General features: G+C 36.2%; 3 protein-coding genes across 3 annotated transcripts; all 3 read right to left on the bottom strand.

Annotated features, from left to right (window-relative positions):
• Window positions 1–1,343: 1,343 nt before the first annotated feature.
• Window positions 1,344–8,893, bottom strand: LOC121938360 (trypsin-1-like). Its single transcript, XM_042481622.1, has 5 exons — window positions 8,813–8,893; window positions 8,576–8,733; window positions 8,268–8,409; window positions 1,580–1,824; window positions 1,344–1,467 (listed from the first exon to the last, which is right to left on the bottom strand). The coding sequence occupies exons 2-5, from the start codon at window positions 8,611–8,613 to the stop codon at window positions 1,446–1,448; spliced, it is 447 nt and encodes a 148-aa protein (XP_042337556.1). The 5' UTR covers window positions 8,614–8,733; window positions 8,813–8,893; the 3' UTR covers window positions 1,344–1,445.
• Window positions 8,894–15,619: 6,726 nt separating this feature from the next.
• LOC121941087 (granzyme B-like) lies at window positions 15,620–18,040 on the bottom strand. The gene is made up of 5 exons (XM_042483806.1): window positions 17,983–18,040; window positions 17,750–17,900; window positions 16,378–16,513; window positions 15,867–16,133; window positions 15,620–15,781 (listed from the first exon to the last, which is right to left on the bottom strand). The coding sequence occupies exons 1-5, from the start codon at window positions 18,038–18,040 to the stop codon at window positions 15,620–15,622; spliced, it is 774 nt and encodes a 257-aa protein (XP_042339740.1).
• A 3,483-nt stretch (window positions 18,041–21,523) lies between these two features.
• LOC121941086 (granzyme B-like) lies at window positions 21,524–24,142 on the bottom strand. The gene is made up of 5 exons (XM_042483804.1): window positions 24,082–24,142; window positions 23,856–24,003; window positions 23,619–23,754; window positions 21,889–22,152; window positions 21,524–21,794 (listed from the first exon to the last, which is right to left on the bottom strand). The coding sequence occupies exons 1-5, from the start codon at window positions 24,137–24,139 to the stop codon at window positions 21,630–21,632; spliced, it is 771 nt and encodes a 256-aa protein (XP_042339738.1). The 5' UTR covers window positions 24,140–24,142; the 3' UTR covers window positions 21,524–21,629.
• Between the last annotated feature and the right edge of the window lie 437 nt (window positions 24,143–24,579).

The raw sequence follows: 24,579 nt of genomic DNA on the forward strand, positions 1-24,579 counted from the left end.
CCTTGACAGCCCAAACAAATATTTCTTTGAATTGTGTAACAAACTAGCTGAATCACGTGTAACCACAGTTTACAACCTCAGATCTGAGTGTCGATGTTCAGACACCAGACTCCAACGTATCTTTCAGTGAAGTGTCATGAAAGCTGATCTTATGGACTGTAGCTAAGAGATGTGCAAAGTTATGCTAAAGTGGCTGACCTTTGCCCTTCTTTTCATCAAAAACCCCCCGTGGATTGAAAAAAAAAAAAAAAAAAAAAAGTTCACTTTTATAGTATTACTAAAGGCTACCACCATTTACAACTCACAACAAGGTCCTCTCTGTCATAATGTTACTGAACAGTGTCGGTCTGTTTCTTTCCTAACTAATTGTTATTACCCTTCAGCTGAGGTTATATTGCTACAGAGGCATTGAGCTATATAATTAATGATGAGGTTATGATCATAACATGTAGAGGGGTTAAAATAGCTTTGTGTCTTTCCTGTTTTCCACACACTACCTCTGTAATAATCTGTCTCTCTGTATGAAAGTCTCTTAACATGAGTGTCTTTGCTCACCTGCTTCTCTGACCAAACTCATATTGATGAACATGTGCCAACCAAGGCCATAGCCATGGATAACTCAAAATTTTTAAAACTCATTTCCAACTATATTGTATTATCCATCACAATACCACTATGAAGTATTCTATATGCAATAAAAAATGCTACTGTCCGCATGTATTGCGCATGCACGTACATGACTGACACTTTACTCAGTCTTCACGTGGACTGTCTGACAAATAAACATAATTAAGACATAAACTGCAGTTGAATAGGGCGTGTTCTGCTGAAGTGCTGCAACCACTTGGACAAATCACAGAAGGAACTTCATTACATTGTGAGCTAAAACCAGTGGTAATTAATGCTAATGCTCTTTATGACAATGATTACATTCAGTTATTTAAACAAAGGACCATTTGCATCTTCTGACAAATGTTAAAACATACTGGGGATTGCAAGTAAAATTTTTTGAAACAATATATATTTTAACAACTGCCTTGCCTCCAACATAAGCCAGTGGCTCTACATCAAACTTCTACACATTTCTTGATGTTGATTGAGATATATTCTAATGCAGTTATTCAGTTATTTAAACCCCATTTGCGTCTTCTGACAAGGAAAAGAGAAAACATTTTTTGAAACATTTTTTTCACATTTATTTTGCCATTCCAGTAAAGAACACACACTGAAAGAGCAACTCAGACACATTGCCCCTCCCAAATACAATTACAAATGCTGAATCACAGCTTTTTGTTTGTTGGCTTTATTTACAATCTTCTCCCAACCACCTTTCTGGACTGCCTTGATCCATTCAGTGAACTCTGAGATATCCGTGTAGACACTGGTGTGTCCTGAGTTGCCATTTTTGTTATAAGATGCAACACCAGCAGCCTTCCCGTCACACACTAGAGGACCGCCAAAATCACCCTGCGTGGAGGAGATATTTTTATTTTTTCATTCAAGATAATGAAATATGTCATGTTATGTGTTTTTTTTGTTATATTTTTTGGAGTATAAAGCACATTTTCTAAAGGAATACCTCACAAAGTGCTTTTTTGTAGTATATCCACTTGCACAGCTGGCATGAAGACCAGGCCATTTCTTCGTCTTGCAGATTTTCAGGTTATTGATGGACACATTTATCACTTTTAGTTCATCACTGTGACTACCACCATCTTTAGTGCAACCCCATCCAGCAACACAGCAGTTTTTGTTTTTTGGTATCTTATTCTCACTCAGATTAATAGTTGTTATAGGGACGTTCATTCCCTCTTCCCCACCAACCTGGAAACACACAAAATCAGAGGGGAAGAAATAATAACCAGCAGTCAGCCTAAACAATAACCAAAAGTGAAAGCTGATAAATCATTTAAATGTAGGCTATTGTTAACAGTGGTACAGTAAAATCACTGGCTCTGACAGTGGTGGCTTTAAATGATTGCATTTCTGTGATTCTTGTTCTTGTGATTCTTTTTCAGTGCTGTTTTTTTTAAAATCCTGCCTGGGAAACAACACTCAATAGATTTAAATGTATCAAAACAACCAAACCACCAATAGCAAATAATTTGACTGTAAAAATACAACATGTCATCTGGAACAACTGGGTTGAAAGAGTATATACTAACTTTGAGGAGCATGATGTCATAGCCTTTGTCAGAGCTCTTATATGATGGGTGTGTGCACTTTTTAACGATGTATTTCGATGTGCTTTTGCGCTTTTGAGGTCATGGGTGCCAAAAAGCCACCTTTACATTTGTTCCCTTCATATCCCTGCCAAAAACAACAACAAAAAACAAACAATCAAACAAAAAAACCCCCACAGCAACAAATTATACATTTTCTTTAAAACAGTAGGTTTGTATAACTTTCATTGATTTTGTTTGAATTCTAATAAGATCAGATGAAATAATGAATACTAGAAGAAGAAATGTGACTCACTTAGCACAGCTTGCAGCAGTGACCACAACGTCGTCATTGATGCGGAATCCTCCACATTTATGTTTGCGGTCATACTTATTGAGGCCATATACATCATGGAGTCCTTCTGTGCTTTTCTGCCAATTAAGATTGTGCTGACAAATGCTGGAGACATGACTGTAAAATGAAAAAGAGTTCAAATTAGTTAAAATTCTATTTGCAGGCAGAAGAAAAGTAGTCAGATTGTACAACTTACAGTTTCCAAGACAAGCCAGAGCAGTGAAGAGCAGAAACTTGTGCAGATGGTGCATCGTGGCGGCAGGATGTTTAATCCGTTATGTTTCGGCTCCAAGTCAACCCTTTTATAAAGCAGAGTTTGATCTGTATAATTTGATACTGATCTGTCTTATCTTGACTTGCAGCCACACCTTGGGCTGCATAACGTTTGCAATGCACATATACCGTATGTTGCAGATATGTTGACACAGGCTACATTTATACATCCTGGTTTCTATTTTCTAATTTGTATTTACTGCATTAAAAAAAGTGAGGCTGCTGCTTACTGAGCAGTCCTTTCTGTTTTGTCTTCTCTGGGTGGGCAAGATGTGGCATTTAGCTTCAACCAGAAGAAACAGAGGGAAACAAAATGATTCTTTTTTTTTTTTTAAATTAAGGGTGACCTGTGGCGAGTTTGAGTCTTTGGATAGTGTGGGGTCCCCATCATCATCACCAGTGCCTCTACAAATCTGTTCCTTATATTATGTCTGTGTACTTTGGCATGTGTACTCTCTTCTAAGACACCTTTTTATTAATGCTTTATAATACATTAATAAGAGCAATCTTTGGGTTCTCCAGATGAAGCTATCATTCATTAACACCTTCCTTGACAAAAAAAATATTCTGATGCATTTTAAAAGCGATTTAAACACCATTTGCATCTTCTGATAAGAAAAAGAGAGAACAATATTTGAGACCTTTATTAAGTTTGCCTTTCAACTGAGGAGCAAACACTGACAGAGCAACTCAGACACAACTGCCCCTCTCAAATACAATTGCAAATGCTGAAACACAGCTTTGTGTAAGACTATTCTACTTAACAATTCATCCAATCATTTACCAAGACAACTTTCTTGAACCAAGAAAGTAACACTGAGATATCTGTGTTGACGCTAGTTTTGACGAAGAGCACGATGTCACATCCTTTAGTGAAATGCACATAAGATGGGTGTTTGCACTTGTTTTTGTGATGACTCTCACTATTTTCATAGAAAAAAAAAAACCATAACAAAACAAATCACATAATACATTTCTTTTTAAAGCAGTTTGTCTGTGTGTGTGTAGCTGGCACGTGCGGGGGGGTACTGGAACACCTGCCCCTTTTCCTCTCGATGCCCAAAGTGCCCTTTTGTCGAGTATGTGTGTGTGTATGTGGTTGCCCTCGGTCACATGATCCACGTAAACGTGCCCACACTTCGTCACTCACTGCCCAGACGTGCCCAGTGGAGCCCTGTTCCTTCGCGCTGCTAATTATTTAACAGCTGATAGCCCAATGACTCCGGTGAGTAGGATGTGCAGCAATATTTGTTTGTGCACATCTGGTGTAGTCTTTCATTGAAAGATGACTGACGAAGTAAAGTGAGCATGAGCAAGTGAGTGTGTGCAACTGAGTCTGCACACACTCACCTCTCATGAATGATAGCCGAGTTAATGACACATGCTGAGTCAGGCTTCTTTTTGTTTCTATATGTTTCTTTTGTCTTTGGCCGAGTGCATTAGAGAGATGTATAATTTTACTGTCAGTTGCAGTGGTTTTCCTGTGTTTGTAGAGGCAATGAGGCAACTGTGGAACGTTCTTTCTCGAAACTGAAGCTGGTGAAAACAAAACTTCGCACCCTTTGCACAGAGGAGAGGTTGTCAGATCTTCTTTTACTGGCAATTGAGAAGGATATTCCAGTCCACCACAGCGAAGTCATTGACATTTTTCAGAGCATGGGCAATAGGAAGTTACTGTTATAACAGCAACAAAGAAAACTGGCATTTGTGATGTGTAAAAAAACACAGACAGACACAGAGACACAGACAAACAGATACAGACAGACACAGACAAACAGATACAGACAGACACAGATAAACACAGACAAACAGATACAGACAGACACAGACAGACATAGACAGACACAGACACACAGAGAGACAAAGACTCCTCCTCTATTTTCTCTTTCACGCAGTATTGATGTTCCTTTTTCAGTTTTTCAGTTTACCAGAAAACAAAAATAGAGCTGTGAACTAAAAAATAAAGAGTTGTCAGAATTGTTCAATATTTGTCTTTTGTCTTTTTATTTAAAACTGAAAAGCAAGGACTCAAGGAAGACTGGCCACAGTTAAACAGTCAGGTATCTAATGGTGATAATTCCTATATCCCAAATGAATGCACAGCTTGAATAATGGCTTTGTGGTATAGCATCTTGACTTCCCCCCCAGAAATATTCCTCTTTCAGTTTACAAATTTGCAGCTTGCTTTAGTTCAGTCAGCCTTGGCTGCTGCCTCTCTTGGCAATCAGCAGTATGGCAGGTCACAGTGAGCCATTTTCAGTGTTAGTTATCTCTGCATCTTGTCGTGATCACGTAACACTTGTTAAACTGACTACTTTTCTTCTCATGCTCTTTTTAATGTCTACATTCTCAGATCAATACAGCCCACATCCAGCGATATCAGCAGCAGCAGCAGCCTCATCACCAACTCCCTAAACAGAATCAGGTAAAATACAGACTACTGAGATATGAGTGTGGGACAGTGATGTATGTTGAGTCCATGTTACATTCTTTACGAATATAGGTTGCTACAATTTAACCAGCTATACTGTAAGGTATGTTTCTCTATGGTGCTTCAAATACGTGCTCCATGTGCCCCATTTAAACTTTGAGCACCTGCCCCTTCACAGGTCTCTGCACGGCCCTGGTGTGTAGGTATCTGATGTCAAGGACCACTGACCAAGCACCAGGTATTTGACGAGTTGGAAGTGAGACCGGGTTAAATATCCTTGTACTACTCATGGCACCAGTACTGCCCTAAAATGACTAAGACACAAAGGGGTCTAACCAAGACTCTTCATATTCCTAATTTTTTGTGCATCGTGTCAATAAATCAATTTAATCACTCTTAAAATTAAGACTCCAGATTGAAACAACTGTGATGGACCAGACATTAGTTGCTATCACATTTATATAATAACAGACTCAAAATTACACACTTCAGAATCTTAAAATAATTCCTAACCTCCATACTACAATGAAAGTAAGCTGAAGCGCCACTTCAAAGTGCAAGATTTTGCCAAAAATGTCTGAGGATGTTGTCGATCCAGGGTAGATACATTGATTAATTAAGATGTTTTGTGCATCTACAGTTTTTCTTCTTGTCAAAAGGAATGAATGCAATGCAAATTGTTCTTCTTCATAATGTGGGTGATTCACTGAACAGTAGGGCTGTTTCATTCTTAATCAATTATTAATCATTACCTATCGGCTGAGGTTAAAGAGACATTGAGCTATGTAATAGATTAAATAATGATTACGAATTTAAAGGGGTTAAAATATTTTTGTTTCTTTTCTTGTTTCCTGTATAAACACGCTGCTTTTGTATTGTTCTGCCTTTGTGTGTGTTGTAACATGAGTGTCCTTGCTGACCTTGTCTGCTGCTTTGTCCACTCAAGTTCAAATCATGTGACTCGAGTAAACGAGTGAAAAGAACAATAATAATATATTTTTTGCTTTTTAAAAAGGTTGTTTAATATATCTTGAAGTATTCTTAAATTGATGTTTAATAACATAAATCAAGGATTGCTGAAAGTGGAAATGTAACTCACAAGTAGTCAGTGAGCAGCAGTGACCACGAGGTCTTCACTGATGAGGAATCCTCCACATACATGTTTTGTGTTGCTCTGCAAGGAGAGATTTCACTCCTGTGTGTTGCAAAAAAGGGCAAAATCAAAATTAGCTTAATATCATTTAATGGATGGAGAACAATAATCACGAAAAATCTCAACTTTGTGCTTTGCATGCATGATGGCCAGCAGGACAACTGACTTGTCCTTTTGTGATTGTAATGTCTTTTACTTTGACTTCTAACCACAACCATGGTGAGATGTATTTTTACAAGGTTGCAGTGTTTATATATCTTTGCATCATCTTGTTAGTTTCTGATCTAATGCATTAGCCAGTTTAAGCAGATACATTATGTGATCAGTATGTGATGGGTTTTAGACGGTCTGTCACATTAAACCATTCTTACTCTTCTTTATAATACAAAATTTATTTTAAAATTTTAACAAGTTATACAGGAACCCCACTCGGATTAGAAAATATGGCATTATGTACATTTTTTTATTTAAAAAAAAAAAAAGAAAACAATCTGCAAGTAAATATTTCAACACTGAAATTAGTTATTGTAGTTATTGTCTAAAAAATACATTATCAAAGGCAAAAAAAAAAAAATAAAGTGCGATATGTTTGTGGGTGTGTGCTTCTGAGAAAGTTGGTTCATTCTTTCGTGTTTGTGCTTAGATTTAAATCTTGTGTTTGTGGACTTGTTACACTTTCCTATCTTATCATTACATCACATTTCTGTCAAACGTTTGCTTAAGAAAGAATGTGGTTTTTTGTGATGCAATGTGCTGCGGACACAATAATTCTGCTCTTACATGCAACTGAATCTCTCAGCCATGTGGGTTTGAAAGCATCATTTAAAAAAAATATTAAGTGTTGGTAAACTGTTGCCATTTTCAAATTTGCATCTTCTGACAAAGAAAAGAGAAAACATTTTTTGAAACATTTTTTTCACATTTATTTTGCCATTCCAGTAAAGAACACAAACTGAAAGAGCAACTCAGACACAGTTGCCCCTCCCAAATACAATTACAAATGCTGAATCACAGCTTTTTGTTCGTTGGCTTTTTTTTACAATCTTTCCAACCACCTTTCTGGACTTTCTCGATCCATTCAGTGAACTCTGAGATATCCGTGTAGACACTGGTGTGTCCTGAGTTGCCATTTTTGTTATAAGATGCAACACCAGCAGCCTTCCCGTCACACACTAGAGGACCGCCAAAATCACCCTGCGTGGAGGAGATATTTTTATTTTTTCATTCAAGATAATGAAATATGTTTATGTTATATGTTATTTTATGTTATATTTTTTGGAGTATAAACCACATTTTCTAAAGGAATACCTCACAAAGTGCTTTTTTTGTAGTATATCACTTGCACAGCTGGCATGAAGACCAGGCCATTTCTTCGTCTTGCAGATTTTCAGGTTATTGATGGACACATCCGTCACTTTTAGTTTCTGACTGAGAATACCACCATCTTTAGTGCAACCCCATCCAGCAACATGGCAGATTTTGTTTTTTGCTATCTTATTCTCACTCAGATTAATAGTTTCTTTAGAGATTCTTGTGTCCCTCTTCCCCACCAACCTGGAAACACACAAAATCAGAGGGAAGAAATAATAACCAGCAGTCAGCCTAAACAATAACCAAAAGTGAAAGCTGATAAATCATTTAAATGTAGGCTATTGTTAACAGTGGTACAGTAAAATCACTGGCTCTGACAGTGGTGGCTTTAAATGATTGCATTTCTGTGATTCTTGTTCTTGTGATTCTTTTTCAGTGCTGTTTTTTTAAAATCCTGCCTGGGAAACAACACTCAATAGATTTAAATATATCAAAACAACCAAACCACCAATAGCAAATAATTTGACTGTAAAAATACAACATGTCATCTGGAACAACTGGGTTGAAAGAGTATATACTAACTTTGAGGAGCATGATGTCATAGCCTTTGTCAGAGCTCTCATATGATGGGTGTTTGCACTTTTCAAGGATGTATTTCGATGTGTGCATAAGGCTTTTGAGGTCATGGGTGCCAAGAACCACCTTTACTTTTCCCTTCATATCCCTGCCAAAAACAACAAAAAACAAACAATCAAACAAACAAAACCCCCACAGCAACAAATTATACATTTTCTTTAAAACAGTAGGTTTGTATAACTTTCATTGATTTTGTTTGAATTCTAATAAGATCAGATGAAATAATGAATACTAGAAGAAGAAATGTGACTCACTTCATACAGCGTGCAGCAGTGACCCACAACGTCGTCATTGATGCGGAATCCTCCACATATATGTTTGCGGTCACTACGTATTGAGGCCATATACATCATGGAGTCCTTCGGTGCTTCTGTGCCATTTAAGATTGTGCTGCCAAATGCTGGAGACATGACTGTAAAATGAAAAAGAGTTCAAATTAGTTAAAATTCTATTTGCAGGCAGAAGAAAAGTAGTCAGATTGTGCAACTTACAGTTTCCAAGACAAGCCAGAGCAGTGAAGAGCAGAAACTTGTGCAGATGGTGCATCGTGGCGGTAGGATGTTTAATCCGTTATGTTTCGGCTCCAAGTCAACCCTTTTATACAGCAGAGTTTGATCTGTATAATTTGATATTGATCTGTCTTATCTTGACTTGCAGCCACACCCTTGGGCTGCATAACGTTTGCAATGCACATATACCGTATGTTGCAGATATATTGACACAGGCTACATTTATACATCGTGGTTTCTATTTTCTAATTTGTATTTACTGCATTAAAAAAATGAGGCTGCTGCTTACTGAGCAGTCCTTTCTGTTTTGTCTTCTCTGGGTGGGCAAGATGTGGCATTTAGCTTCAACCAGAAGAAATAGAGGGAACAAAATGGTTTTTTTTGTTTTTTGTTTTTATAATTAAGGGTGACCTGTGGTGAGTTTGAGTCTTTGGATAGTGTGGGGTCCCCATCATCATCACCAGTGCCTTCTACAAATCTGTTCCTTATATTATGTCTGTGTACTTTGGCATGTGTACTCTCTTCTAAGACACCTTTTTATTATTTCTTTATAATACATTAATAAGAGCAATCTTTGGATTCTCCAGATGAAGCTTACATTCATTAACACCTAACACACTTCCTTGACAAAAAAATATTCTGATGCATTTTAAAAGTGATTTAATACGGAGCCCCTTAAGGGATATGGGCCATATACATCACGCAGTTCTGCAGGGCTCTTTCACACATATGACTTCCAGATTCTGAAGACATGACAAGAAGATGAAAAGGAGTTTATATTAGTTAAAATTCTATTTGCAGGCTGAAGAAAAGTAGTCAGTTATGTTTGGAGAAACGTGTTCACGGCAGCAGAGTTTGATCTCTGATATGATATTGATCTATTGACTTGCAGCAACATCCTATTGCTGCAAAATTTTTCAAAAGCATATGTGTGATGAGTATTTGTTCACAGAGGTTACAATTATTCATGATCTTTTATTTTCCAAAGTGTCAAAAAGATGCCATCACCTAGTGCAGCTCATGTCTAATGGGTGCCTTTGGCTTTGTGTGTAAGTATCTGATGTCAAGGGCCACTGACCAAGCGCCAGGTATTTGATGAGTTGGAAGTGAGACCAGGTTAAATATCCCTGTACTACTCATGGCACCAGTACTGCCCTAAAATGACAGATTGAAACAACTGTGATGGACCAGACATTAGTTGCTATCACATTTATATAATAACAGACTCAAAATTACACACTTCAGAATCTTAAAATAATTCCTAACCTCCATACTACAATGAAAGTAAGCTGAAGCGCCACTTCAAAAGTGCAAGATTTTACCAAAAATGTCTGAGGATGTTGTCGATCCAGGAAAGACACATTGATTAATTAAGATGTTTTGTGCATCTACAGTTTTTCTTCTTGTCAAAAGGAATGAATGCAATGCAAATTGTTCTTCTTCATAATGTGGGTGATTCACTGAACAGTAGGGCTGTTTCATTCTTAATCAATTATTAATCATTACCTATCAGCTGAGGTTAAAGAGACATTGAGCTATGTAATAGATTAAATAATGATTACGAATTTAAAGGGGTTGAAATATTTTTGTTTCTTTTCTTGTTTCCTGTATAAACACACTGCTTTTGTATTGTTCTGCCTTTGTGTGTGTTGTAACATGAGTGTCCTTGCTGACCTTGTCTGCTGCTTTGTCCACTCAAGTTCAAATCATGGGACTCGAGTAAACGAGTGAAAAGAACAATAATAATATATTTTTGCTTTTTAAAAAGGTTGTTTAATATATCTTGAAGTATTCTTAAATTGATGTTTAATTACATAAATCAAAGATTGCTGAAAGTGGAAATGTAACTCACAAGTAGTCAGTGAGCAGCAGTGACCACGAGGTCTTCACTGATGAGGAATCCTCCACATACATGTTTTGTGTTGCTCTGCAAGGAGAGATTTCACTCCTGTGTGTTGCAAAAAAGGGCAAAATCAAAATTAGCTTAATATTCCATTAAATGGATGGAGAACAATAATCATGAAAAATCTGAACTTTGTGCTTAGCATGCATGATGGCCAGCAGGACAACTGACTTGTCCTTTTGTGATTGTAATGTCTTTTACTTTGACTTCTAACCACAACCATGGTGAGATGTATTTTTACAAGGTTGCAGTGTTTATCTTTGCATCGTCTTGTTAGTTTCTGATCTAATGCATTAGCCAGTTTAAGCAGATACATTATGTGATCAGTATGTGATGGGTTTTACACAAATAAATGTGTAACAAATAAAAAATAAATAAATACAAATGTTTATTTTAAATATTTAACAAGTTATACATGAACCCCACTCGCGTTAGAAAATATGACATTATATACATTTTTTTATTTTAAAAAAAAAAGAAAACAATCTGCAAGCCTAAGAAAAAAATCAACATAAAACATCTAAAAGCCATAGAGTAAATATTTCAACACTGAAAATAAATAAATGCATAAATAAATACAGTATAAAATTACAAGCACACATATAGGATTGAATACAGCAAAATTTCCTCACAATAAAATATGTTCTTTATCTTCAATGTCACCACTTTCAACAAATTCCAAAATAAAATCTTCCAAATATCAATACACTCAGAAGCTTTCTTTCTCACAATATAGGGAAGCTTTCGAGAACCAAACATGTTTTTAAATCTTTCAACCACTGGCTTAGAGAGGGGCAACTCACTGTCTGGAAACAACAAGCACCGCCGTGGACTATAAGGTAGCCTATACTGTATTCTTTTCTCACTTTTTACCTTATTCATTCAATTCTGTATTTATGACACGTTCAGCCTCTTGATTTAGTTAAGTTTAGTTTACCTCACTGCTAATGAATCTTGCTTGGCTACATTGAGTGACTTTTGTTAGATCAGTTAAAGAAAAAAAACACAGATGCATTAAAAAGTTTTTGAGTATTGGAGGTGAAAAATGTCATTGTGGCCATTTGGCTCTTTTAGATTACCCCATTAGTCCCTTATTGATCTAGTTCTTTTTGCCACATTCATGATTTATTTTCTGCATCTATAAATGTTTTTTTTCAATTGTGGACCAAACTTAAATTGAGTCAGTTTGGTGAGTCACTAAAACTTTGTCTTTATCTAATGATTTTCAGCTGTCACCACTTGGCTGTTTCGGGTTTCGATGAAACGGCACACCCAAGCATTTCTTCTGAATTCTGCAACAAACCAGATGAACCACAGAAACCAGTTTCCTGCGCTAGTTTAATCACTTATGATTTCTCAGCAAGAGTTAAAAAAAGCATCATCACAAGTTTCAAAAATGTAAAAAGTTTAAATTAAACTGCAATAAATTGAAATCAGTATATTAAATAATTATATTTTTTTAAAAATGCTGTCTATAAGTGAAACAAACTGACGGAGTTTGCCTTTAAAGGGGCCTATAGCTCACTTTTGCCCTGAGCCCCGCTGGTGGGTTAATACAGTCCTGACTTTGTGCAAGAACATGTTTTGGAAAAACATGAAAAAAATACAAATATATTCCTTGTGTCCCTATTTGTGGATACATCTTGGTCACATCATGTGAGCTTTTGTTGCATAATCTCACAAGTGAGGAACATGAATGCAACACCTCTTTAGTGTGGAAATACATAGCACAGCCCATTGAAACATTTCTTCGAAATCTGCAACTACATGAAACACATAACCACAGTTTCCATGTGGTTCAGGTTTGAGTTTTGCTCAAACCTGAACTGAATACAAATTATATTTCACAGATGTAAATGCAAGCTGTTGCTGTCTGGTTATATAACATCATCATACCCTGCAGAGAGGCCACTCAGAGCAGAGTTGCAACTCTCATTTTTGACCATTGGTCAATGTCACTCCATCAGTTTAGTTTATGTCTGATCCCTGCAGTGCATCACAAACCTCCACTAATCAAACAATCAAAGAGTTTGTCACCCTTCAGAGTGAGTCTGTTGAGTTGTGCTATGGGTAATTCTAACCTATTATTTATATTTTAGCAAGTGCAAATCCATCTTTTTGCTGTGTGTCTGTTAGAGTTTGTCATAAAAGAAAAAAAAAAATACAATTACTTTCTTATCATTTGAATTGTTGCCACATTGAAAGTAAATTGCTAATAAGTTGAAAGTGTCTCAGAGCCATCGGTGAAGTACCAAAAATTCACCAAAGGTATTGTTCAAAGATGATGAGTCCAAAAATAAAAAAAAAATGCCTTAAAAATGCCTGTGTTGCTGTGTTGCTGTTCCTGTGTTGCTCTGAAATTGATTGCCTCATGGTTTCATCTGCATGCACTTCAGTAACAAACATACATTTACATCTCTTACCTTCTTCTATACCATCATCTTTGAGCAATTTCTTTTAATTTTATTTCCAAATCCATTCATATAAACTCGACAGGTCGGCTAGCTACATGTTACATTTTACAAAACAAAAGATGGCCAATATTCCCTTAGATATCATGCTGTACAGATAAGGAATGATAAATTACATGTTATCAAGTGCTTGTTGTCCTATTATAATCAAGTAAATTATAATTAAATTTCATTTATGGTGTCTTACTATTTCATGATGTGTATATAAATCTTTTTTTTTTCTTTTTCTCTTTGTCTTCATTGTGTTTCTTGTTTTTTATTGAAATAATGTTCATTGACTGGTTACTTTTTCTTTTCAGTGTGCTCATTGTCATTTAACTTTTGCTTTATTTTTTTGATACTGTATATTTTTTTTTAACCACAATTATGTTTTTGTAGTTATCATTTGTTGTGTTCAAGTTGAGGGGGGATCTGATTGTATAAGCCTGTGGTTTCTTGACCGCTCCTGACACATTTCTCACTTTTGTTCGTCTGGATTTGTGTGCAAATATACTATTGAAAAAAGACTGCCCCAACTACGCTATGTTTTTGCAACTCATGAAATATTCTACGTTTAGAGCATCTTTGAACTTCTCATGATCTATTTCTCTTCTGCCTATTGGTTGCCGAGGTGTCAGTCTTCTGTATCAGCCAATCATTGATGAGTAGTGTAATTTAACCCTGTGGGTGGGTGGGACTTAAAAGAACGCGTGAAGAAAACGAATGACAGCTGCTAGTCAAAAACACTGCTTTAGTAAAGTTAATGTTTATTTAATCGGTTAAAAGCCTAACGCTTCATATTGTTATACAGCCCGGTAAAACCAGTTTAGTCAGCCTCGTGTGGAGCTGTTTTTCTGTCATTTCTCTCATGTGATAAGTACGCCGTGGACTGATGCTAGCTATCGTTAGCTGCCGCCCTCACTCGCTAACTGGGATGTGTGTAGGTGCGTGGAAAACGTATTTTGCACCGAGTTTATGAATGACTGTGGTGTCTGAGGATTTCTGGATAATGCTGCTGCACAACCTTCTGCAGTAGAGACGCTCAGGAAAAGAGCCTGCCGCCCAAAAAGTGTTTCTCCACAGCGCTTATTGGACATCGCTGAAAAGAGGAAACGCCAAACAGCCTTCTGAGCTCCCAGTGACCAGTGAGTACTGACACAGCACTTTTTCTGTGCATGTATAAAGGGCTGCACAATATATCGTTTCTTAATTAAATCGTTATCGCGATGTCAATTGGCACTATAAACACATTGAAAAACTGTGATATAATTCTGTGATATATACTGTATATACTGTGATATATACTGTGATATATTTTAGTCAGTAGAAAAAGAGTAATTTACGGCGGCGATATGGCCCTAACATAATATCATGATATTATTTATGCACAAGATATTCTTGATGATATGACGTAATATTAAAAAATATTTTTAAATGTAAATTTTGGGAACATAGACATAGACATAGACTGCAATTGCAACAAAATAAGAAGGTATGCATGATAATATCGGCATGCTGTAGGTGTTCGCAGATATTGGCTTTAAAATTAAATATTGGAATCAACCAACATGAAGATTTCCGCTGATATCCCAAACTTATTTTGTTTTTTTATTGACAGAGTGACAATGTACATCAACCCTAAGTTAAAGTATTTTTTTTTTTTTTTTTTTTTTTTTTTGCATAATGAATGAATATTAAATACACTGAAAAGTATTCTATTTCATTGCTGGTGGGCGATCATGGTAAGAGTATAAATAATATGATGTTAATTCCACTACAGAAGGGACTTCATGATGACTAAAATGATGTGGGGAGGAAAACCGATATATCTGTATTTGGGTATCGGTTATTGGACAAAATAGGTGTTTTTATGTCGGCATGTCAGATAACGGCAAAAAATATTATATAATATATATAATATATTATATAAAAAATTATATAAAATATTTTGCATCCCTAAAAAAATAAATAATAATTTTATGTGTCCACATAAGTTACATTAGTTTGTAATCCGTAAAAGTTACTCAGAATTAGATTAAAATATAAATGGTGCAATAAAATATCTACACATTGACCACATACAAAAACATATGTGTATGCATATCTATATTGCAATTAAGTTTTCTCTTAGCTAAAGATCTAAACTGACAGACTGACTTAAACCTTTATGATAGTAATGATGTTAATACTTTGCAGTAGTAATAGTTTTATTTATAAAGCACGCTTTAAACAAAAGTCACAGTTTTTCAAAGTTTAGGAATTTACAAGGTCTAAACAGAACAATTTCAAGAGGTATAAAACCATTACATATTAAAAAGAATTAAATGTATAAAAAATAATAAAAGACTGCTGGCTCAGTTATTAAGAGCGGCTATTCTGTAAAGCTGCTTCAGAGCCCAGGAGCTAGTTAGATACAATACGAGTATGCTGTCACATTTAACAATGCCCTTGCTTGAGAGTCTTTCTGATCCATGGAAGGTATTTTGATATATTTGTATAGACATTGGGTGCATTTGGGTAGTCACAGTTTTCCTTCATGTTGAAAGACACAACACCAACTGCCTTCTTGTCACACACCAGAGGACCACCAGAATCACCCTGTGAAATTAAAGAAACAACATTTATTTATTTCACTTCTAAGACTAGAAACCAAGTGACTTAAAAAAGAGAACAGAAAACATACCCGACAGAATCCTTTTTTTGTTCCATATCCACCTGCACAGATAATATTGGCAGGAAGATTGAAGCAAATACTGCACCATTCCTTCTTACAGACGTCCAGGTTAACAATAGGCACATCTGCCCTTTTCAGCACATCAACAGCTTCACCTCCAGTTTTTGTGAAACCCCATCCAGCCACGCTGCACTTTTTGTTATCTTCTAGCTTGATCTCATTTTTTGGAAGTTGAATCGGTTGTACTCTTTTGTTCAGTCGAGCTTTCTTAGACAGCTGGAGACCCAAAACATAACATTTTAAAACTAGCAAAGACAGATTTGTAGCATACTTTATATTCTCCTTCAGACCTCAAGATAAGAAGGAATTGCCAGAAAGTTGAGCTTCCCTGAATATTGACAATGATGTGTTGTTTCTGAATGTTTTGGAGAACTTAAACTGCATTAAACATAACATAAAATAGATTTTACTGTAGAAATGCTTCAACTGAGATTGATCGGCTGAGTAAATACTGACTTACTTTAAGGAGCATGATGTCATCCCCTGTTCGGACATCTATGTAAGATGGATGCTTGCATGTCTTAACGCTGTATCTCATTGCGTAATTACCCATCTTCTTGAGATTGTGGGTGCCAACAACAACACTTGTAGGTTTCCTGAGTTAATGATCATAGAGATGTTGTCAGTATGATTTCTTTAGGGTTAACTTTGGTATTTTTCAACTCGGATGCCTATTTAGCAATGTGTTTGTGTCTAAAGCCCATTTCAGACCAAAGATTTGCGACGAGATGAGTTGAAACATGAAACTACCTTTAATGCAACCGTCAGCAATGTTCTAAAAACCTGCCAGTTCACACCAATGCAACTAGAGGAGATGGTGTATCATCTCTAAATCAACAACTCTTTATGCTTCAGTTTCTAATTTCCAGCTTTTAATTCTTATTTTGTAGCTGTATATAATTTGTAGCTTCTTTAAATACCAGTGAGAATCGTGATAGTGAGGTACTTATTACAGCTTCATCTCTGTTAGCTGGTGATGAAATGAAATACACAGAATTACATGAACGTTAGACAGCTGGTATTCATAGTAAATTCACCAAAATAATTTCAATATCCAGCTTCAGGGGTGGGCAATGTGGCTGGAAAATAATATCACGATATTTGAATGTATTTTTGTGATACGATATTCTTGACAATATGACAAAAAAATTTTGATTATTAATTTCAAAAACATACAGTTGCAAAAAAATAAGTGTTACAATTGTCTGTGTAAACACACATGTAGCTTGCTCTAAAATATTCAGTAAAAACTGAATAAAAATCCCTAATTTCTTCAATTTGTAAACAACAAGTTCAGAGATGTCAGAGATTTGGATTTTGTATAAAATATCAATTTTAGCTATAAAATAGTATAGTCGATTTTAAATCACATATCCAAATAGTTTTCTCCACCTGGACCTGTATGTGCTGCTATTTCTCCTTTACTCTTCTTGCTGCACACACACACCCCTGCATGTATTTTGACAGGCTGTCATGTTATGAGGACTGTCACACTAAAGCAGTTGTCAGTGGCAAAACAAACACTTTTAGTGGATATAAATTAGCAGTGCACAAGTCCTCTGAGTGGTCACGTTGCAGCCTGTTTCATTAATGCTGGCTGTAGAGGACAAATGGTGCCAATTTAGAAATAAGCTGTGAAATAAAAAAGTTGTTCCCCTTAGTCACTTTCAAAACATTTGAAAACAGGGTCCAAGTTGAAAAATACTGAAGTTGCCCTTTAAGTTGTGGCGACAAAATATACATTCAAAAAAGAAATGGATATAGGATAGGATATTTGTTATTATTTCTGTTCACATGAATCAAAGATTGCTGAAAGAGGAAATGTAACTCACGCATTAATACAGTGCGCAGCAGTGACCACAAAGTCTTCACTGATGAGGAATCCTCCACATACATGTTTTTCTTCGATGTTCTGCACCGAGGCCATGTACACCATTAAGTTCTCTGGGACCGTCGTACCATTTATGATTTGACTCCCAAGTGCTGACAAGATTAAAGGAAAAAGGGGATGAGTTAATGTAGTATTTAAATTTTAGAGACTAATTACTATATGTAGAAATCTTACTGTGAAGTCCAAAACATGATAGAAAATGAAAAAGCAGGAGCTTGTACAAAGAGTGCATCACGTCGGTAGCAAACTGAACCTGTTATTAACCCTTTTATATGGCAGTTTGCTCTGTGAGCAAACCCAGTGGTTTCCATCACCTTCACGAAGATATCTTTAGCCACATCCTCTGTATGTCTATACAACCTTAAATTGTCTCAAAGTAATAAGTGCATGTGGTCAGTAAAGACATGAAGCATCATGGTGTTTAGTCATTGTTACAGTAAATATAAAGCCTGTGGTTCATCTGCCACAGCAGCATAAAGCACGCACACATCGTGTGATCGGCATAAGATAAGTTTCACACAGTCTGTAACTTTAACCCATTTTTTTCCTCTACATTTGATGTCATTCAATCTTTTCAGTTTTCTTTTTGTATCTGTGATGCAAGTCTCCTTCACCTTCTGAATTTTGCTTTATTTTATTCATTCTGGGAATTTTTGGACCTTTTTCTCTCACAGTTTGGATAACACTTTTGTTAGATAAACTGAAGTAAAAAAAAAAAAATTGTCATATTAGCAGTTATATGGATATACCTATTAGCTGTGGGCTGCTGTTAGCTTTGGTCACTACGATATTGCACTGGAAACTAAATGGTTAAAAGTAAACCGCAGTTTCCAGCTTTGGGTTTGAGTTTTGATGTTATTAGTGTTATAAGTGTTGTGTTCATTTAATGACAGCTAGAGGTGTAAAAGAACATAGTGACTCATCAGTCGGGGCTTCACTCGACCACAGTGGAAAATGTGTGTAAATGACAACGTGTGTTATAAAGTGTGAGGTAAAATAGGAAATTAAAAAAAAAATGAGGCATCTCGAAAATATATTAATCAGACATTGTATGTAATATCTCCCATGTAACGAGAACACATGAGAAAGGTTTCAAAGTGTGGAGAAAGCAGAGAAGAGCAAATAGATCAACAATAGCTTTTTCTGCAACTCAATCCAAAATCAGTAGTTTAAATAATTTGGTGCCATGGGCATAAACAATGACTTATTTACATCACTCAATTTTCCATACCGCATATGTTCAATTTGCATCCATGACACTTAAATTCTCTCTATTTTATTATTTTTTTTATTTATTGTTGGACAATTTTGAATATCCTCTCGCATTTTTGGCCACATTAAATTGAGTGCGGAGGCTCATACACACCTTGAGAACTTGTGGACCGGTGTTTAGTAGGAAAACTTTTTTACTTTTTTACTTTGTTCATTGAAGAACGTTTCAGTAGTCAGTCGGGTCGTTTTTACAAGAAGTCGGACAGCGTGTGTGAATTATCTCTTTTTCGCATTTTAGTGCCACGTCATATGAATCTTAGTTGACTAAACATAATTAGTGGAAACCAGATGCATCGCCATTGTCCCCTGGTGTTTCAGTGTGACAGCCCATAACCGAGACATTTCTCTGAATTGTGTTATGCTGAAGAACCACAAAAACCACGTTGCAAATTTGAGCATAGATGTTTCCACAGTTGCAGCTGTGAAACTAGGGCTCATTAAATTTGTCACTATTTATCAGACAGCGGAGCATGTTTTTTAATGCCATAAATTATATTATTTAACTGTAATGCAGAAGGCTTTATGTAAACCATTGACACTTGGAACTGTGTTGCACTCTGTAAGACTTTTTAGGTGCAGACAGGCAGAGATCTGACTCAGCACCTCAAGCAGCGACAGAAGAGTAATAGGAGACAGTTACTACTTTGTACACTGGACTCATGAGCCGCTCATTGTTTCCCAGATTGAGTATCAGATCTCACACCAGAGACAACTGAACTACTGAAGATAAGTACCTATCACAAAGCGTAGCATTTTAGTTTAAGCTTAAATAATGCACAATTAATTGCATAAAAATTAAAGTGGGATCTGTTAGCAGCAACACTATCTTTAAGTAGATCACAGTAAATACAGTATCTGTTTATTACCCCCAATTATATAACTTAAATCAGGGGCTGCAGTGCTGGCAAACTGTCAAAGAAAAGCTTGTGAAGATATTTCCCAGTTTCTGTTGACCTTTGTTCTTGGCTTTATCTTAATTTCGTTTATTTTTACAACACAAAAAAGTATTTTTTTACCACAGGATGTGGGGGGTGCTTGTTTCATAGGGGACAGTAAATTACTTAATTAGCCTTGGTAAATGTAAATTTCTTCCATTTCCAAGCTTGTTTTGGCCCCGGAGACCATAAGTAGCTGCTTATAATGCTTAATTAATAGGCTGCTCTGGTAAGGAGTTAAGAAGAAAGCATTTAAAAATGTACTCTTGCACATTACACAACTATATTTAAAACATTTAAATTCAATGTAGTTTTTTAAATCTATTGCTGGATTTGAGCGAAAGCATTGTTAGCAACTGAGTTGAAAGACTATTGAATACAGCTTGTAATGGTAAAACATGCGTATGCAATCTTTATATGAGAAAATACAATACTGACAATAATATTTAAATTCAAATTCAAATGAGTCACATTAAGAAGTTGGATTTAAACCCTGACCATGTGGAGCGCCCCTCCAACAGTTTTGCTCCTTGACTTTTAAGGGAAATCTCTCTTCTTCTCCCCTATTCATGAGTTAAACTATGTTCTTCAACAACATGTAAATCTGCTTATCAAATGCAGTCAGTCACATTCAAGCACAAGCGCTCTGCAAAACATCTTACTCTTTAAATTCTATTCAAGAGTAACTTCTAAACAGATTAACTCTAATGTTTTTACACTTGCTCCTGTGTAGTAACAGTTTAGTCCCAGCTGGTGGCAACTATGTTCTGTGCTTTTATTTCCTTTCTCAGCTTTGCCATCTATTTTACAGTGGAGATCTGTTTTATGGTACCAGTTTATGCATTTGCACAATAGGCCACCTGTTGTTCCAAATTAAAACATAGTCCAAAACTTGTACATGCTCAACACAAAACCAACTTACTCAATGTCACAGTAAAAATTTGTACTATTTCTAATCCTAGTGTAATCTGTGACATTTAAGTGTAACTTTGATGGGGAGAGGAAAATTAAGTTTGATGCAAGTCTTATTACATTATGTTGTCACTTTTCATATTTATTTTTTCATTTGTGTAACATTGTAAATATTTTCTCAACTGTTACATTTACTCTGATAATACTTAATAATATCCAGCAGGTGGTGCCAAAGTTTGCAAAAACAGTGACCTTCTGACCATCAGAGGGTGCTGCGACTCCATCAGTGATAATGTAATGTAAAGTCACAAATTGGAGTAGTGTCTCACAGTTTGTGACTGGTATTAATTGTGGACCTAGTCGGTTCTCATCTCACTTTTTCTGCATATTGCCACATAAGATTACCTGAAGCTGATTAAATGTACCAATGGAAAAATGCCAGGCATCACATCAATTTTCCACTAAATACGATCTTTTAGGTACTGGCAGAGGTCTCTGCACCTGAAGCAGTGGTAGGAGAGCAATAGGAGACCACATGGTCAGAAAAAAATATTACTGCTCACCCTGACAGGTTTTGTTAAAACTTTATTGGCTACTGTTGCAGTTATGTCTACTGGGGGTGGTGTCACAGAAGGAAACACATTTTTCATTTGGCTGACAAAGACACATTTCATACAGTATATACACAATTCAGAAACAGTTTTAACAGTTCTTTTTCTTGATAATCTTTTTCATCCAGGGAAGATGTTTTGATATCTCTGTATAGACATTAGGTACATCTGGGTAGTCACAGTTAAAGTTGTTATTAAAGGAAACAACACCGACTGCCAACTTCCCGTTGCACACCAGAGGGCCACCAGAATCACCCTGTGAGGAGGAAGAACTTGTTTATTTAATATATTTATACCTTTATAACTTATAAACCAGTTGGTATTTTATTGTAAACAGACAGAAAACATACCTGACAGAATCCTTTGTTTGTTCCATATCCACCTGCACAGATAACATTGGCAGGAAGGGCATTATGCCACTGCTTCTGGCACTTCTCCAGGTTAATGATAGGCACATCCACCACTTGCAGCTCATCAACAACTTTACCTTTAGTTTTTGTGAAACCCCATCCAGCCACAAGGCACTTTTTCTTTTCTTTAAGGTGTATTTGATGACTTGGAAGTTGAATTGGCTTAATTGGTACTTTTTTGCTCGGGCGAGCTTTCTTTGACAGCTGGAGACATAAAAAAAGAACGTAATGTTAAAAAGTGGCCACAGCTGATTTAGTAAAATTGCCTGTTTCTCCAGGAGACTTTAAGGTAACAAATAATTGCTGAAAGATGGAGCTGATAAAGTTTTAGTGATGTGTTGTCTTAGTTTAGACAGGCCCAGGTATGTTAAACCTTCCAGTATTAAAGTTTTCCAGTGTTTGATGTTGCGCACCTGTCAGGCCTGGTGCAGGGCACACTCACACTTACTTGATATATGGAGTAAAGAAATTTATTTTTCATGATCCCAAATAATTAAGCTTTAGTGTACTTAAAGCTGATAACACATTAATTCAAAGTGTTTTACTTTCTTTGATAATAGTGTGCGTGTAAAGTGGTATTCTTTTTACTGTTAGAAGAAATGAGCTGCAGATGATAATTGTGATAATGATAATGATAACTATTGATGATAATTATTTAAATCAGTAGGCTAAACAATATAAATACTGACAAACACTAAAACTTGTCTTAACTGTCAACAGATATACAGCAGTGAGTCTTGCTCAAATCGCAGCTCAGTTATCAGAATAAAATGTTGCCTTTATACATTTAAACCACTGATATGCTATATTTTTAAAGTTTTAATGAGGCATTGAGACACTCACAGCTTTGTTTGTGGCCAACAAACTGGGTATTTCAAGCCTAACATGATGTTTTCCTAACCTTAACCATGTGTTTTTTTGTGCCTAATCCTATCCAAACATTAACCACAGCGTTGTCACAACATTAAATTAAAATTGAAATGCAAAGTTTCAACATGTCTGCTACATATAAAACTTGCAAATTGACCATATCTGATGTTTGCAACAAGGTACAGTGCAAAAATGTATTCTAGTAATTAGGTTGCAAAATCTGCAGGTAGCCAGGAATAGTATCCACATGCTACATACATATATAGTACATGAACAAATCTGGCAAGCCTCATGCCCTCATGCCCTTGTTTGGTACTCTTAAGCAAACGGGCTGCAGCTCGGCGTGCACAGGAAGTGTTGAGAGCAGTGAGCATGTACCATAAATATATTAAGAGAGCTGGATACTGAGTTTTTAGCACTGTATAAGACTCTTATGCATTCATTTTGATCACTGGCCTTTAGTTTGGTCACTTACAAAAGCCAAGTGGGCAGGAGATGGTGAGGGACTTTGTTATTGTCAGTCGGAGTGCATGCGTATGACTACCTCTGTAGGCAGCACATATCAGGGCACACCGAATACCAGTCAAACTCGAAAACTGATCGGTACAAAACCTCGTCTTAGTTGTTGGTTCTGATAGTCCTGCATTTTTGCTAGTTTTTTACGTTTACCCTCCCTGGAAATAACATGTTCTTTTTATAAACCTCATGGAATGTCACATAATTTTCAGTAAGTGCACATAATTTGACTGTAAAAATAAATAATGTCACCTGCCTAAAACGTTAAATAGATATCTACTTACTTTGAGGAGCATAATGTCATTCCCAGATGAAATATTCACAAAAGATGGGTGTTTGCACTTCTTCACACCGTATCTCATTGTTCTGTTATCGACCTTCTTGAGATTGTGGGCACCAAGAACAACACTTGTAGGATTGCTACATGAATAATGTTTGAGAAATTTACAGCAATATTTAGTTTTTTTAGATTTAGGTTATATATTTAGGTGAATGAAAGATAGCGTGTGAATGCCACTCACAAGTCATCACAATGTGCAGCAGTGACTACAAAGTCTTCACTGACCAGGAATCCTCCACATATATGACCTTTGTTGTTTTGTATTGAGGCCATATACAGCATTGACTTGTCATTGGTCTTTTTACCTTTTATGATTTCACTCCCAAGTGCTAAAAAAATAAGGAAAAAGATAAAATTATTTTGTGTCTCATTTTTGAGCAAGGGGATTATGATAGTCTTATTCTTACCATTTCCTGTGAAACATGTCAGAAGATGAAAGAGCAAGAACTTCTGCAGACAGTGCATTGTGTCGGTAGCATCCACCCTGTGGTCTTGGGGGCTGTCAAGTCGACCCTTTTACACAGCGGTGTTCTCACTAAGCGAACATGTGGTTATCACCTCCTTCAACTTAACTTCCTTAGCTTACATCCCCTCATTGTTGGTGCAGTTTCAGCTACCCTATCCTGATTAGTGGAGATGTTTTTGATTTTTACACTGTCAGTTAAATGAATGCATTCTCACATCTTTGATTTCATTCAGCATTTCCATTTTTCCTTATGTATCCTGACCATATCTGACATGTTTAGCCTCTGTCTATATATTTTGTTTATTCTTGTTCAATTTGGACCTCTTCCTCGTTGTTTGGATACCACTCACTGAACTGGATGAATTTAATGAGTGAAGAAAATAGATTTAAAATTAAGGTGCTTGGATAGTCTTCCTAGTTGTTACCTTTCAGCTCATGA

This window comes from Plectropomus leopardus, chromosome 3, assembly GCF_008729295.1.
Source record: "Plectropomus leopardus isolate mb chromosome 3, YSFRI_Pleo_2.0, whole genome shotgun sequence".
Lineage (NCBI taxonomy): Eukaryota > Metazoa > Chordata > Actinopteri > Perciformes > Serranidae > Plectropomus > Plectropomus leopardus.